Raw genomic sequence first — 16340 nt, 5'->3', positions numbered from 1 at the left:
ATCCACAGCTCTGCTCTATTTCAGCAGCACCACGCACACAAATCCCCCTTCAGGCCCAGGAGATGAGATTGCACAGGCAGCTGAGATGGATTTTAGGTCCTTCCATGTTCCTTGAATGGCAGGGAGCAAGGGAAGCCAGTCCTTCCACACCCAGCCTGAAGGAGATAACTTGAGGTCCCATCTCTGGCTCTGCTCTGGAAGCGGTGGCCAAAGGAAGGGTATGAAAATCCCAGCCAGCTTGAGGTAACCTTGGGAGTGATGGGGCTTTCTGCAACACCCACATTCAACAGCTCAATCTCCTGCCTAGGGCCAGGGTAGATCACAACAACATCCCAAGCCCCAGCTGACAGCTGCACAAGGTTGGATCTTTGGTTTGGTGAGCACAAATCACCTTGCTGGTGACCATCACCTACGAAGCCTCTTCACACACCACCCCTCACCGCCGTCAGCTCCTGCCACCCCTTCACCCCTTACAGATCTGCAGACCCTGGGAAGAACAGAGGTGCCTTTGCCACCAAAAAGCAGAAAAGCACAAGGGCTTTTAAAGAGGCAGCCAGGATAATTAAAGAAATCTCTTTGCGTAAGAGCCTCAAAGGGCCACAAAGACAATTAGAGGGATGGAGTGTCTCTCCTGAGAAAAGGCTGAGAGGCTTGGGACTGCTCAGAAGACAGAAGACTCACGTGAGTCTTAGAACACGTGAAAGAGCTACAAGAGGGCTGGAGAGGGACTTCAGGCAATGGCATGGAGTGACAGGACAAGGGGGAATGGATCAAACTGACAGAGGACAGGGTCAGATTGGGTATTTGGAATAAATTGATCCCTGTGAGTGGTGAAGCCCTGGCACAGGCTGCCCAGAGCAGCTGTGGCTGCCCCATCCCTGGAAGTGTTCCAGGCCAGGTTGGATGTGGCTTCAAGCAAGGGCCATGGCAGGGGGGTAGGAACGAGGTGATCCTTAAGGTCCCTCCCAACAGGAACCATTCCATGATTCTACAATTCTGCAAGTCAAGCACAAATCCAGGGAATCATCTCCAGCACCAGCCCTCATGTTCAGTGAATGCAGCTGGAGAGTCCTCCAGAGTTCAGTGGCAGGTTGGCTGGAGACCTTCAAGCACCCCCAGCGTGTGGAGGCTCCTCATGCTCCAACGTGGGGAGATGCTGCCTGAAGTGCCAGGGAAGCTCATGCTGAAGGTGCAGGACTGCCTGGATGACTCAGTGGCACAAAGGCAGCTGCAGGGCTGAGTCATGTGTCCCTTGTCCCTGCTCCTGGCACCACAGGTCAGCTCTTTCATGGCTTCTGTGAGATGACATCACTGGGCAGAACATTTGAACATCACCCATCTTCACTTCCCAGCCTGTGGTTAATCGTCCCTCCCTCCCCCACCCCTCCAAGGCTGATTCACAAAGATTTTTAATTCCTATTAAGCTCAGTAAGACAAAATAATTGTATTTGGGAACAAACGTTACAGCTAGAAAGAACAGTGAGCAGAAGTCTTCCTGCCGGTGCCACAGCCCCACCACCCAGCTCAGAGCTGACACCAGGGCTGGTGCCACAGGAGGAGACCCACCACCACAACCAGGTCCAAGGCTTGGGACACGTCCCTAATCCACTGTGGGGGGCAAGGGGGCAGTGGGGTGGGATGGGTTCACACCAACGAGCTTTTTGTGTCCCCATCCGTCCCCCACACTTCAGCTGTGTTATCAAGGCCACCACTTCCAGACAGGACAGGTTCCACTCGGGGCAAGGGGCACACCTGTGCGGCCAAAATCCAAGCAGAGCAAGGGGGCAGCTCTGAACCACGCGGCATCAGCTGCCAAGAGTCCACCAAACACCCCATCCAGCGAGGCTCTCAGGGGCAACCCCACCTCTCCTGACCCTGCCCGGCACCCAGCCACGAGCCAAACCCACACAGCACCCCCGAGCGTGTGAGTGCTGGGGGATCTCCACGCCAGCAGTGTCCCCAGGGTGCCACGGAGCAGAGCCAGCTCAGAGGCACAAGCACACCCCACCCTGTGCCAGCCCACTCCACCTCTGCTGGCACCACGGAGCAAGCTGCCACTCGAGGCTCGTGTCCAGTGCCCACTGTGCCAATTAAAAATGAGCTAAAAATAGCAGAAGAAAAAAAAACCACAACAAAATCCCCAAACCAAAACAAAAAACCCAACCTAAAAGCACCACACATTTGTACTGCGAAAACGCTTCGGGATCAAAACCACTGGGCTGAGACATTACTGACAGAAAGAAAAATTCCTGAAAAGCACAATTAGGTCAGAGATGACACCCATCAAGGCTGGAAAGCTCGTTAGTCTCAACCAGGCTGTTGAAAAAAGCTAATTGCAGACTGTGGCAAGGCGAGGGCTTCCCCTACACTCTCCCTGCCGAACGTGAGATCAGCTGCTGGACACCTGAGGTGGTGCTGGTGATTCACCAGCTCCTTGGCCAAGTACCTGAATGAGAGCACTTAATTTCCCAGGAACTGGGAAAAATGTTGTTCGGTTTACATGACTTAAATCCCTTAATGCCCATTTTCTGCCGCACCCAGTGCGGGTGCCTGTATCCACCACACATCCATGCTCTGCCTGCCCTGCTCCCTCCCTCCCAGGCCAACCATCTACAGCTGCAGGTATAAAATGGAATTTGCAGTTAAAGCCAATGCCCAGCACAAAGCACTGATGGGGGAAGGAGCAGTTGTGACACAGAACTCACACCCTGGTGCCACACACAGCCTCAGGAGCACCAGAAGAGCTTCCACTTCTGCTGAGTAACAAGCACAGAGAGAGGGACACGAGCACGAGCCAAGCACAGCGGGAGGAAACCCACACAATATCAGGACTTACCTCCACCCACTTCCCGTTGACCTCCATGAAGAGGACGCAGAAAGGGTCGGATTTGGAGGTGACATCCCTGTCCAGAAGGTTCTGGCCGCAGATGGACAGCTCGACTTTGCAGACGCAGTACTGGGAGCCGACGGGCGCCGCCGGCGAGGGAGTCACGGTGTACGCCATGGCCTCGGCTGGCAGCAGCTGCAGGCGCTCTGTGGGACAGGGCAGGGAGAAACCTCAGTGCTGGGAGGCAGCAAACATCCCGTCAGCACCGCTGAGCCGGGCACACACGCACAGCCCCTCGCTCTGCTCCACACGGGACCTAAGCCATGAGGATTTCCTGCCTCCGGCTCCCTGATGTCCTGAGTGGAAGCCCAGCAGAGCACCCACGACCTGCTGTAGCTGGCTCCAAAAATGACTGATTTTCAAGAAAGGTAATATTTTACTTCCTCAAGAGAGAGGAAACTCCCCAACCTCTCCCAGCATGCTGGGCTTTTGTTTGTACTGAGAAGCTGCATTTCCACACCATCTTTCCGCATTTCCACACCATCTTCCCGCATCCCCACGCCACCTTCCCGCATCCCCACGCCACCTTCCCGCATCCCCACGCCACCTTCCCGCATTTCCACGCCACCTTCCCGCATTCCCACGCCACCCTCCTGCACAAACCTGACTGTTGTCTGGCTGTCCCCAGGCTACAGACCACTGACCTAAGCTACAAGGGGCAAACTTGAGCTCTGCCCTGCAAATCGTCACAGGGAAAGGGGTGGCACTGTGAGCACGAGGGCGATGCAGGGCAGCTCCAGCCCTCGATCAGCCCCAGCTCCACTCAGCTCCCGAGGCCAGCAGAGAGCAGAGGCTCTGGCAGCAGTTAAAAAGTGGCAGTAGTTATTTCAGAGAAGTGAAGGCAAATGTGACAAGCACTGCATGACCTGGAGCACGATTTACAGGGCCCTGACTAAAAATCCATTTAAAATCTTATCAGAAGTCTGCTACCAAAGCCATTTTGCAGAGATAAATGTGTTTTATACCATTATTACCGCAAAACCCCATCCCCCAGGAGTCTTCACTTCTGATATACATTTTACTTGTCACGAACCACCAATGGTTTCAATGGAGAAGAAAGGGGACAAAAAAGAGAAAAAAACCAAAACATTTTCAGATTAATTTATACCAACAAACCTTTGTGGCTATGGTTGCTAGTGGAGAGTGAGTTCTCCTCAGCAGACGCTTCAGTATCTTTTTTCTTCTTTCTCAAGAGCGGCTACTGGCTCATCTACTTTATCTGAAACCCCCAAACATTTCCTTCCTCCACCCTGATAAACCATCTGCTTCTGTTTGGCAATGAAACCCCAATTAATATTATCTATTTGTTTTGGGTATGAGTATTTACAAGCCCTTGTGCTGCCAGGAGCTCTGGGCTGCTGCCCTTTTCCCTTGCAGCTCAGCTTCCAAGCTGGAATGGGGATGGAGGGCAGGGGCAGGGTGATCCCAGCAGGGCTGTAGGAGAAGGAGCTCCGGGCTCATCACCGGCTGTGCCGAGAGCTCAGCCCTGCTGCAATGAATTCTGAGCAGAAAACAGCTCCAGCTCCCCAGGCTTGGAGCCCTCCTCTGCCTGCCAAGACCTCTGCTTGGCACCAAGTCACCAGAAACAAGCCTGGTTTTAACTCCCACTAGTAAACACAAGTCTCTTCACCCCAGACTGCTGCTCAGGGAAAGAGAGCTACAACCATCCCAGCTCTGTAAGAACTCAGAAACTCCTCCAGAAGAAGGAAAACCCCATCCCTGGCTGCAGACACTCATGTGCATCACCAAAGCAGCACCCACATCCCTTTCCCAAGCGTGCCTCCCCCTTGCCTGTCTCGTGCCATCACCCCCCGTGCACAGCAGCATGACACCAGAACGGGGGCACACACAGGCAACCTTCCATCTACTGCAGCTTCAAGGAGAAGTAAAAGTCCTCATGGCTCCCCCACCATGGCTGGGGGAGCACCTCCGAGGTGCCCATCCCTGCCTCTGCTCCACCCAAGCCCGTGTTGCCAGCTGCAGCTGAAGATTTTACTTAATTATTTTTCTTTAACGCACAGATCATGTAATCAATGTCTTAAAATAGCCAAGCCTGTTCTATTTATGCTGCTGTCTGTCTGCTACTCCCTCTGAAAAGCAAACGTGGGGCAGCTGTGCTGGCATGGCCCTGGTCCCGCCAGCGCAGGGAGATCTGGGCTGCGTTTTATCATCTCCCCTTCCCCCAGATCTCATAAAAAGCAGGGGCAGCAAGTGACTCAGTGGAAAAACCTTTTTTCCCAGGGCTGGCAGACACCAAAACATCCTCTTGGTGTGCGGCACTGTACCCATGCTCCAGCCCCTGAGGTCAGCCTGTCCGGCTCCCCAGGGTGTGCGCGGTCAGGACAGGCACTGGGATGAGGAGATGGCAGCAGCAGCCAGAGCAAACACCGGAATTCCACTTCTCCTGCCACTGCACTGGCACGGATCCACACCTTCCTCCTGCTACACCAGTGTGGATCCAGCACCTTCCACAGGGCCAGGTGTGGTCCAGCCCCTGCTGCCTCAGCACCAGCCATGGGTTCCCCAGCTGAGACTTCACATCTGAGGTACCAGCAGCGGGCCAGCACCATTGTAACACCCCACAACAGCTTTAAATTCAGGGGGTATTTGAGCTGGCACCGAAAGAGTCGGCGTGCCATCATCTGTATTCCAGTCTCTCCTGCTTTTGTTCTCCTCTCCCCACATTTGATGCCCTGAACAAAGTCCTGTGACTCGCTCAGCATCTGCAGCCAAATATCCTCCTGATGTGCAATCCCAGCTGCCGGCTCCGTGCCGAGCACGCAGACACGTGGTCTCCCAAGGAAGCACGGCCACATTACCAGTCAGGGGTCTCAGGGACAAAGCCTGAAGCTTTGACTGCCCCACGGTCCCATCTGCTAGCAAGAGGTGTCACAAGAGCAGGACCAGAATGCAGGGACATGGTCATGAAATCCTTCCTGGGCTCCAGCTTCCAGGACCTCCTGAACTGAAGGTCTTTGCGCTTACAGCTTTCAGGTACTTTTTCCTCCATGGCCTGGTCACTTCCAAGCTGCTCCACATCCACAACATCCCCCAGAGAAGGGTTTTGCTGGCTGGGGGCACACACAAGCCCTGGGGCTGCCCTGGGTATCTAAGAATATCTGGCAGAATATCCCAGAGCAGAGCCTCATCCCACGGCACCCCACTCTCTACAGAAGATGGCCAAATCACTTCTACAAAGTGTAAAAGGGTGAGCAGAAAAACCTGGGAGCTTTACTTCCTCTCTTACCTGAAAAAGAAAGAGGCAAGAAGATATCTGTTTTGCAAACTGACTCGTGACTGAAGAGGTTCCCCCTTCCCTCTGGAGAAGAGCAGCAGTTCCTCAGGCCACGCTAAAGCTCTGCTTTAAGCATTAACAAGAAAAAACAGGAGCACTAAATTCAGGGATCTCTTCTCATTAAAGAAATAATTTCAGGGAACAGGAGATCCTTCTTTGGGATGATCCACAACTTCTTTAATAGCCCATAGAAGTCACCTGTGACTGTTTCCCCACTAAGGCTGTCCCACTACAGCCTGCTGCAATTGTGGAAGCAAAACTCCTTTCAGGAAGGCAAAAACGAGATAGGAGTATCCAAGAGGTAAATTGGGGTTATAAATCACATATCTGAGCTCACAGGCAGTAGGGACAGAGGGAGAACAGCAGTACCCAAGGGAGGATTGTCAGAAGATTGAAGCAGGAGAGGAGTGTGAGGATACAGAATGTGGTTGCCCAGAGCAGCAGAAAAGCTGAAGCGCAGGACACATGGAGTTGGAGGCACCAGGAAAAGCTGGGATTCACTGCAGTGGGCGCCTGAGGCAGCTCTCCACACCACCACAACTCACAGCGGTCACTTTCCTCTCTCCTGCTGACAAACAGAGTCATCTCCAGAATTCTTTCCCAAACCATCTGCCTCTCAGTCCCACCTGGGCAGTTCAGTGGAGTCACAGCTCGCACCTGGTCCTTTTAGCAGCCTCAGTACCTTCTGCACACAGGTGCAATAAGTCATGCACACAGCACCTTGCTGCTGCTGCTGCCCCAGAAAATGCCTCTGCCGCAAGCTGGGAGGTACAAAGGGGACGCTCGGGACATCCCTGTGGATGTTCCTTGGGTACCTGCTACTGCCAGAGGATCTTCACCTCTCCCACTGGGCAGGGAAAGGCTGAAAACTGCCTCTGAGCATCCCAGCATGGGCAGCACAGCTGGGACTGAGCTCGAATTCTTCCAAATTCACAGAGATTTGGGGCAGACCCAGAGAAGAGCGATGCCCAGGCAGGGCTCTTGTTTCCAGCCTGATGCACAAGCCCCACAGTCCTGCCTGCTGGAAGCCAAGAGGACTGTACTGAGATCCTTTGGTGCCTGATACAGAAGGACCAAGTGTTCCAGGACAGCCTAATAAAGCAAAATCTCCAATGAACCCTTCCTGATGGAAACTGTCCCTAATGGGCTACAACAGACGACGCTGCTCATGCTGACTGCTGCACTTCGCACACCAGCAACACGAAATTCCCTCTCGAGGGCTGGTGGCCACTGGTGTGACTGTGGCTGCTTCTCCATTCCATGCTTGGGCCATCCCCACCCACAGTGCCAGCTCCTCTCAGACCGCTGCTGTCCCCAGAAAAGCTCTCACCCACCAGGTCTTTGCAGGTGTGCTGGCCGTGAGGGCAGAGCCCACCTTGCTGAGACCCCAACCAGTACATGGGCAGCACCCAGCAAAGCTTCTCCAGGGGGGGATGATCAGCAGAGCCCTGAGAAGTCACTTGAGGTAACCTGAGAGTCAAAAATCGCAAGAAAACTCCAAGGCAAATCCCATGGCACCAGAGCTGGACACTCCCAAAGTGGCTCACCTCATTTTGAAAATACCATCACCTGAAAAGCACCTCCAAAGCACCTCCAAAGCACTTTCCTGTGCCCAGTACAGAGCTGAGACAGCCACTGCCGATGCCAAGCACGGATCCACCACCTCCAGCAGCCTCTCTGCCATCCCCACACGTGGCACAGCAGCTGCTGGACCCCGGGAGGCAGCGGCACTAGTGAAGAGCCTGGCTCACACTGAAGGATCACAGCGTGGGAGTGACTCCTCCACACAGCCTCCTCCTGCCCTGGACCCTGCTCCCCGTACCAATCACAGCCCTGACCATGATCCCAAGGGCCCTGTGACCACCAAACTTGTCACCCTGGCTGCCTCCTCCATCTGAGCAGGAACTGGAAGCCCCTGGGGCTGCTCTGTCCCGAGCAGCCGTCCTGCAGCTGAGGTGAGCTCCAGAGGGCACCTGGAGAGGCAAAAGCCCCTGTGCCACCATCCCTGTGGGGTGAAAGCCGCTGCCTGGCCACTGCTCCAGGACCAGGGGATGGACCCAGGTCCTCAAAGAGAGGCTCACACCCACAGAGACACCAAAACTGGAAATCTCAGCGAGTCAGGGATGCGAGAGGAAAACCAAACACCTTTATGTGCTCTGGCATGGAGGCACCTTCGGGCAGAGCCTGCCCCGGCACTGCGGACCAAAGAGCAAATTTGTTCTCCAGCACTCTACGGACGAAGTCCGAAACCATCCCCCAAAGCACCCAAGCGTGTAAACCCACTTACCGAGGAGAAATCAGGAGAGCCAAGCGCTCCAAAGAGAGGAGGCCCCGGAGCTCCCAAGGTGTTTCCGCAATCCCCAGCCGCCCTCGCGGAGCCCAGGGCTCCAGGCTGGCAAACGAAAGCAAAACCCGCTGCTCCACACCCCGCGGTGACGTGGGGACACAGGGGACAGAGCGGCCGGGACGAGCTGCGGGGGCTGCGCGCGTCCTGGGAGCGCGCTCGGAAAGTCACAAAGTGGAAATTAGAAAAAAAAAAAAAAAAAAAAAAAAAAGTCCTTCCCCCAAACCGGAGAGGAAGCAGAAGGGCTCTGAGGGCCGCCCCAGGGGCGCCGGCGCAGGGGGCAGAGCGCACCTCGGTGCCAGCCCTGCCCGCCCGCAGCCGCTCCGTGCCCCGCTCACAGAGCCGTGTGTGCCCTCCCGCCTTGCTGCTCGGGCAGCAGGAGGGGCAATCGAGGGGCAGGGCGAGGCGAGAGAGGCAGCTGTCCGTGTTGAGGACGCTCGGCCATGGCCCAGCCGCACGGACACAGCCCGCCCCGGTCTCCGCTGGCACGCAGGGATTCGGCTCACACACGCCGGGGGGGGTTGCGCATTTGCGCTCGGCTACGAGTTTCCTCTGGGGCTCAGTTTAGGGAAATCTGTGATTCAGGGCAGAAAACATCGTGATGTCACTGCGAATCGCGGCCATCGCATCAAACCCCGCACACAGGCGCCCTACGAGGCGGACCCAAGGGAAAGTTCGTGCGCCGTGCTGCACCCGGGGCGTTCCCAGGCAGAAATCCACGCTGCCAGTCCCACGGGGGAGCGGGAGGCTCGGTCCTGCCGGAGCAGCCACAGGCAGCACCCGTGGGAGCCTCTGTCCCGAAGAGGGGAACACCAAACACAAACCTCCTGCCTCCCCAGGGCAGCGCTGCTCCTGTCAGACGCCTGCTCCGGGTGGGACGAACCAGGAGATGCAGCGAGGGAGGACAAGGCACTCTTGGGATTTGGGGCATATTATAACTTCCAGTATTAAAAATTCCCTGCCCCATATGAAAGCTGGGCACGCTGTCACAAAGGAGGGGAGATAGATCTGTTTCAAAACTGGATCTGGAGGAAAAAGTGGACTTTCATTAACGCCAGGCCCTGTGGAATATAAAGGATCAGGGCTGTGGGGAGGGTGGCTGGGCTGCACAGGACACGCAGCCAGCAGGGCTCCCTTGCAGGTGCAGAGGAAACCTCCCACATCCCAACTAGACACCATGTATGTAACAGGCTGTTTAACTTATTAACCGCTTTTCTATGCTATTGAAAACGGAAATGCTGCCTTTCTGAATCTTAATTGAATTCCTATTCCCAGCCAACACCATCTATCACATGTGAGAGGGGAAGGAAAAAAAAAAGTCATCATTTGTGTGATGAGAAATACCTTTAACTGCTTTCGGAGCTCACTGCACGTCAGCCTAACCTCGTGTCAGCCACAACAGCCCCAGCAGCAGGCAGCTGTGCAGGTCCCTCCATCCCATGCACCGCTTCAACCCCAAAGCAACCAGTGCTTCAGAGCTGATAAATAAATATTAATTCATGGGTATTTATGTGCAATGCTCGTTTGCACTGGGACACCAACACCAAGTCATGCAGAGCACTGATGTCCCCATGGCTGGAGCCACCTTTCCACCTCCTTTCCATCCCACCACTCGGAGCCCCCCATCCCTTCGCCTTCACAGACGGGATTTTCATCACTAAGATCCAACATCTTTCCCACAGAATTTTAATTTTTTTGGCCTGCTTTGCAGCAGAGAGATGCTGCCACTTGATGTGTGAAGCTTCACCCTGAGACGGAATTGTGTGCCAGCGACACAAAAATGCTGTGGTTTGTGAGAATGACGTCTGACTAAATCTCGACCCCTTCTCAACAGCTTTAGACACCGCTCGAGGGAATATCAGACTGGGTTTAAATGGTTGCACAGCACTGGACTTGTTTGATAGCAAAACTTGTATTTTCAGCTTGTATCATTTTTAAAATCAGCCTAAATATTTCTTCCTAAATCCTCAGCTCCTGGAATAATGCGATGATGGGAAATCCAGGGCTGGGGGGAAGGTGACTATTTTAGACACAAGATTTTTCCTGCTGGCTACAGGCAGAAAATATGACAGCTCCCAAACACAAGGCCTTAGCAAAAGCAGCAGACAAATAAAATTGGAGCCCTTCTTGCTGAATTCTACACTCGTTTGTTTTTCTGGCATTTTAACAACGTTATGATCTCCAAACTCACCTGAGTTCCTGGGAATTAGTTTTTCCCCTGCTCCCATGATCCAAACAAGTAACCTTGCAAAGCCAGCAGCCAGGAAACTGAGCCAAAGCAGCGAAAAGTGATGACTCAGGTCCTTCAACCAATATTTTACAGAGGTTTAAAAGACAAACTGTAAGATTTCAGGGGCAGAAAGGGTGGGGAAGTGTTCAATTCTTTTTTTTTTTTTTTTTTTTTTTTTTCCCCACCCACCCTTTTGTGGGTTCTGCATCCTGCCAGGAGCACTATTTCAAACGCCAGGTGACTCCACGGCACCAGAAAATTTACCTTTCCTTCTATCCCCCCACCCTGCCTCTGAACACCAGCCAAGGTTCTCACATAAAGAGTTCCTTATGAGAGCAGCCCTGAACCCAGACAGGAGGCTGCAAGCGTCGCTTTTTCATCAATTAACCTGGAATTCTGTTCCCAGCACTCCGACGGCTCCTGGAGAACAAGCCCTGATTTACAGCGGCGCGAGCGGCTCCGGCCAGCTCCCCCCGGGCAGAGGTTTCCACTGAAGTCAGGGGGAAACTCTTTCCACCAAGTGTAACAGGAGCAGGGCAAGTTCTTCACTCACCACAGAGACTGCAGAAAGGCAAATGGAGCTGATGCAATTCCACTGCACAACTGGGCAGACTGGTAAATCGTGGGGTAGCCAGCGGCTGCTCCAGCACCGCAAAATCCCGATGTTTTGGGGTGAGGGAGGGGGATCGCTGGAAGTGGAGCAGAATCGAGGACTGCCAAGGGCTGTGCAGCTGATATATCCCCCTAGGGCATAGAGCATCTTCATCCACAGCTCAGCTCCAGCAGCTGAATCCCAAAAGGATTTTTCCACACCGGAATCCCCAGCTCCTGGGGCCCAGGCCCCCTCCTACGGCACAGACTGACCCGGCATGGAGCTGGCTAACCCTGACAAGCAATGGCTTCACAAGCAGCATGAAGTCCCTTGATGTCCCCCAGCACAGACCCCAGGAGCAAGGATGTCCCCCAGCATGCTGATCCTGAGGATCTCCGTTCCCTTCAGCTGGAGCTCAAAGGGCAGCAGGGAGGGAGAAGCGTCACAGCACTCGGACGACCCTGCCCACCCTCACGCTACCCCAGGGCAATGTCTGCAGCCCCTTCAAGAGATACAACGTGTGCTCCTGACCAAGCAGGTCCTGGAACAGCAGGGCACGTGCCAACAGTGCCAGCAGAGGCAGGCTGCTGGCAAACTCCATCCCCAGGGGCTTGGGGACAGCGTTGGTTCCTAGAGAGCAGCTCCAGGACTGCGTGTCTACCCAAGGCAGCTGCTAGGGGCTGCCTACGCCACAGGAAGATGAAATCTGGGGACATTTGGAAGCCTCACTAGATGCCCTTGCTCCATCCCTCCACTTTATCCCAGTCAGGATGCTCCAGCAGCAACAGCAGGGAAAGAAAAACACACATCACCAGAAAACGTATGTCCCAGGCTATCACACAGCTGTAACCAAAGCAAATGCAGCATTTCCCCAAGGCAGCTACAGGAAAACATCCTCCACTGACTGTGTTCTTCTAAACAACTCCTCTCCACATGCCCCGAGCTTTTGTTCCCAGCCTTCCTCCTCCCATCTCTCCATTCCCTGCCCCCAACGGGCTTCGGTCAAAGGCTATTTCTGGCTGATATGAAATAATTTTCTGACTCCAGAAAAGCACAGTGGTATCACAGGCCCCAGTACCTGGGCTGGCTCGAGGAGGCTGCTGCAGGTGACGGGGGAGCAGAGCTGAGCACACCTGGGCTCTGCTCGCACCTCCAGCTTTTCCAGAGAGGTTCAGGTGTATTGCCAGGAGGCTCAAACCTGGTCCTCAAGGTTCATGAGGATCCTCCCAATTCCTTTCCACAAAGCAGCTCGCACTCTGGGGAGTCAGCAGCAAGGACCCAGCCCTTCGGAGATGTCTCTGCCACCGAAGCTCGGCTCTCTACTCACCTCTGTTTTCCTGTTCCACCCTCCTTGTGGTGACCAGCTCCAGAGGGTGTGTTTGCCCACCAAGTCCTCCAGCCCCGCTGGCTTTATCCAGCCACTTACTTAAATTAGGGTTACTCACACAAAGACTCATTGCAGCAGGTTTTCGGGCTGGCAGAGCTGACAGGAAAACACCTCCCTGCCCGCCATCCTCCGGGCACCCTCACCCTGCTGAGCCGAACGCTCCGCTCGCCTCTCCCTCAGAGAACAAAGCGTCTTGCTGGGCACAGAGGAGAGACACGCAGCACGTCCGTGAGCGCGAACCCTCGCAGCCCCCCCAAAATGCACGGCATGAAGGATATCATCGCCGGCTGGAGCAGCATCGGGCTGCCAGCAGCTCCTGAAGAAGCGACTCTGCGATCCCTCAGCCTCCAACTCGCCAGATTCCCCCTGTGACTCAATGCCAGAGGATGAGGACAGGGGCTTGCAGCAGCCGCCCGGAACAAATCCCTACAAATATCCCCAGGCTTGGGGAGTGAAGCCACCAGGCCCCCGCGTTTGCCTGGGGGTCGCACGCCCAGCTGACATCTTTAGAAGCGGACACAGACACAGAGAGTGGGAACGGAACAACTTCCACGCCGTGCAGGAATGGAGGGACCTGCGCTGGGGAAGGGGAGCACACAGTGACAGGGGGACTGTCCTGAGCGTGGTCCAGGGACGAAAGGTCTGTCTGAGAGGATGGAGGGTCCCTCCAAGAGGACAGAGGGTCCGTCCCAGGGGATGGAGGGTCTGCCCAAGAGGACGGAGGATCTGTCCATACGGCTGGAGGGCAGGACGCCAGCGCACACCCCGGGACGGGCCGGTGGCCGACACGAACCCTGCATGTCCCCATGCGGGGGCTGACACCGCTGTCACGCTGTCCCGGCCAGCGCCACCCCCCCCCCCGGACGATCGGGTACCTCAGCACGCAGCCGAGGCTCGGAGGACGATCCCGCCCCACTCCGTTATCCCCAGGGCATCCTCGGGGTACTCACCGCCGGGCCGGGCCGGGCCGAGCAGCTCCCGCGGGGCTGCGGGCTCAGAACCTCCCCCCGGCCGCGCCCGCCCCTCGCCATCACCGCCCACCCGCCCCGAACGGTGATGGCGAGGGGCGCGGCCGTGCTCGGGCTCCCCCCTCCCGGAACGAGCATCATCCCTTTCGGATTGAAAAAAAAAAAAAAAAAACGATCCACACTAAAACTTCTTCGCTGGCTGCTTTTGCTTCGCTGTTTGGGGGAGAAAAAAAACCAAAACCACCAAAAAAACAACAAAACCACCCACCTCCCAAAAAATCCCACTTAAAGCAGCCTAAAAAAATACATCTGGAAAATTATTTTCCATGTTATGGTCCCAGATCCAAGGAAAAATATAACTTAGCTGGATCAACGCCCATCAGGCTGAAGCAGAACCGCTGGGTTTTGTGCTGTTTGGGTGTTAAGCAGGGTTTTCCCTGCCCAGCCAGTTGTGGGTGCTCCTGGTGCTGAAATCATTCAGGCCTGCACCGTGTCCCGCTGATTCCGCTTCCCATAGTAAAAAAAGAGATGGTTAAAGAAGGAAAATAAGCAGGCCCCAAAAGCACGGCTCAGATGTGAAAGGCTGGCCAGGGTCACCCTGACCCGTCACCCTACTCACCCCAAGGAGCTGGGGTGTGTTCCCTTCGAGGCTGGTACCAGCAGGGTTTGACCCCAGCGTGCCATTAGCAACCTCACCTGACCCTTGGTGGACACATCATCAGGCGCCCAGGATATCTGTAGAGATATTTTTGATGTGGAGATAGGGTAATGAGGTTGAAAGCCTCCCTCTGAGGCTGCCAATTGAATAAACCATCCGTATTTGTTCAGAGCTCTCTGCTGTGGGCTCTGCTCACCCTTTGTAAGATCACAGGCAAACAAGCAAGTCCTGAATTCCCCTGGCCAGCTGGAATACTTTTGTCTCCTTCAGTTTGAGCTGTGGAAGGCATAGGAATTTTAAGGCACCAAGTTTTTAGCCTGCACAAGGTGTCCCCTCTGCCAGCCCCGGGAGTGGAGCAGGGGACACAGGACAGGCTCAGGGGTCACCGGTGCTCCTGCTCAGCACAGGCACCACGACAGTCGACATCCAGCTAAAAGCTGAGCCTAGTGTCCAGGAGCAGCCCCGTTCTTTCTGTGCAAAGAACTTGTGTGGCCAGAAACCACCGCAGAAAGGGACGAGGTTGTGCCTGAAAGAGGAATTCAGTGGGAGAAGTGGGGTCTGTGCCAGACCTGCCCTCCTACCTCCTTGCCTGAGGCTTAAAATGCCACTTTGAGGGGAAAAGGGAGAGGCAGACGGGTATTTCACAGATGCCAGTACGCCTGTTTTCTCCCAGGTCACTTTTCCCTTTGTTTTCTCTCCTTGCCAGCACGATGCCTCCAAGTCACAGCAGGTTCAGGGCTACCTGGAGCTGGCTTTAGCAGAGAGGAAACAGCAGCTGCATTTCCACCTCTTTGGAGCTGCAGCCATCGTGTGCAGGAGCCCGGCCCAGCCTGGCTCCCGCTGCTCCCCAGCACAAAACCCCGGCTCCCTCCCGCCCTCCAGCAGCGTGTTTATTTACAGCACAGCGTTTCTTTCTAAAGATCCGGTCTCAGGGGGCGAAATGCCTTCTGTGTATGAAACCAGTACTGACTAGCTCAGACATTGTCTTCCAGGGACTGCAGGCAGCCTGAAACAATAGGGGTGTGCAGAGAGTCCTGATGCATTTCCATTTTTGGACCATGATAAATCGGAAACCTAATAGTAACGGCTCTAAAAATGGCCCGCAGTAATTAGGTGGTTGGGAATTGGTTTGTTATTCGGCCATCACACACAATCCCTAACGGCCTCACGTCTTCCTGCGTTCCAGAAGATTCGTTTAACCCCTCAAAACTGGACAAAGCCCCCAACTTCCCCTCGGAAACTTTCAGAAACGAGCACAAGCTGGAACGTGGACATGGCAAGCACAATGGAAATGGGAAGCACGCCCCAGAAGTCCTTGGCATTACATGGGAGGAACGAACCACAGAGCAGTCGTGTTGTTGTGTTCCGTGCACAACTCGGTCCAAACCTCTGCTTTTTTAAAAATGCAACCCATGCACAGAAAAATACAGCGCAGAGCCCGTTTTGATCCCGAACCGCTGGATTACAGACAGCAGCTCCCCATTTCTGGGGTTTTGCTGACACCTGGTGTTGTGGAAAAGCCGCTGTGTGTTCCTGCGGGTTCCCTTCCCTGTTGGGATCGGCCGCTCTCAGGTCAGACCGGAGTCCTGAATTTGGGGGAGACCCTGAGAAATGCAGGTCTGCAGATAGATTTCAGTGCCTATTCTAGCACCTCAAGACAAGAGTATTTGCATGATGCGTTCCATCACTGCAAACCTCACGGTACCAACGGACGCTTCCCGACTTCAGGAGTCAGGGGAGCTGCACAGGGGGAACCTCAGATCTCACTTATCACAGAGCAGAGTGGGTGGGAGGAGAGCTTAAAAATCATCTGGTTCCACGCCCCTGCCATGGGCAGAGACACATTCCACTGTCCCAGGCTGCTCCAAGCTCCATCCAACGTGGCCTTGGACACTTCCAGGGATGGGGCAGCCACAGCTTCTCCCTCACCGGGAAGAATTTCTTCCTCCTATCAGTTCACACATTTGGTGAAGCTCTTC

General features: G+C 54.9%; 1 protein-coding gene across 5 annotated transcripts in view; it reads right to left on the bottom strand.

Moving 5' to 3' along the window:
- CPNE2 (copine 2) overlaps positions 1 to 8718 on the bottom strand; it is a 38249-nt gene extending 29531 nt beyond the window's left edge. Inside the window, exons 1-3 of one of the 5 annotated variants that reach the window (XM_040074945.1) lie at positions 6728 to 6810; positions 6135 to 6245; positions 2837 to 3033 (exon numbers count right to left, since the gene is read on the bottom strand). In XM_040074945.1, coding sequence (XP_039930879.1) covers positions 2837 to 3004 — 168 coding nt within the window. In that variant the 5' untranslated portion in view covers positions 3005 to 3033; positions 6135 to 6245; positions 6728 to 6810. Of the gene's footprint in view, positions 1 to 2836; positions 3034 to 4003; positions 4135 to 6134; positions 6246 to 6727; positions 6850 to 8469 lie in introns of those variants that run through there. The other 4 variants (XM_040074949.2, XM_040074944.2, XM_040074946.1 and 1 more) reach the window with 4 other exon arrangements.
- Between the last annotated feature and the right edge of the window lie 7622 nt (positions 8719 to 16340).

The sequence above is a fragment of the Hirundo rustica genome, chromosome 11 (genome assembly GCF_015227805.2).
Source record: "Hirundo rustica isolate bHirRus1 chromosome 11, bHirRus1.pri.v3, whole genome shotgun sequence".
In the NCBI taxonomy this organism is placed as follows: Eukaryota; Metazoa; Chordata; class Aves; order Passeriformes; family Hirundinidae; genus Hirundo; species Hirundo rustica.
The sequence above is the reverse complement of the archived record's forward strand: the minus strand, read 5'-3'. Positions and strand labels throughout refer to the sequence as shown.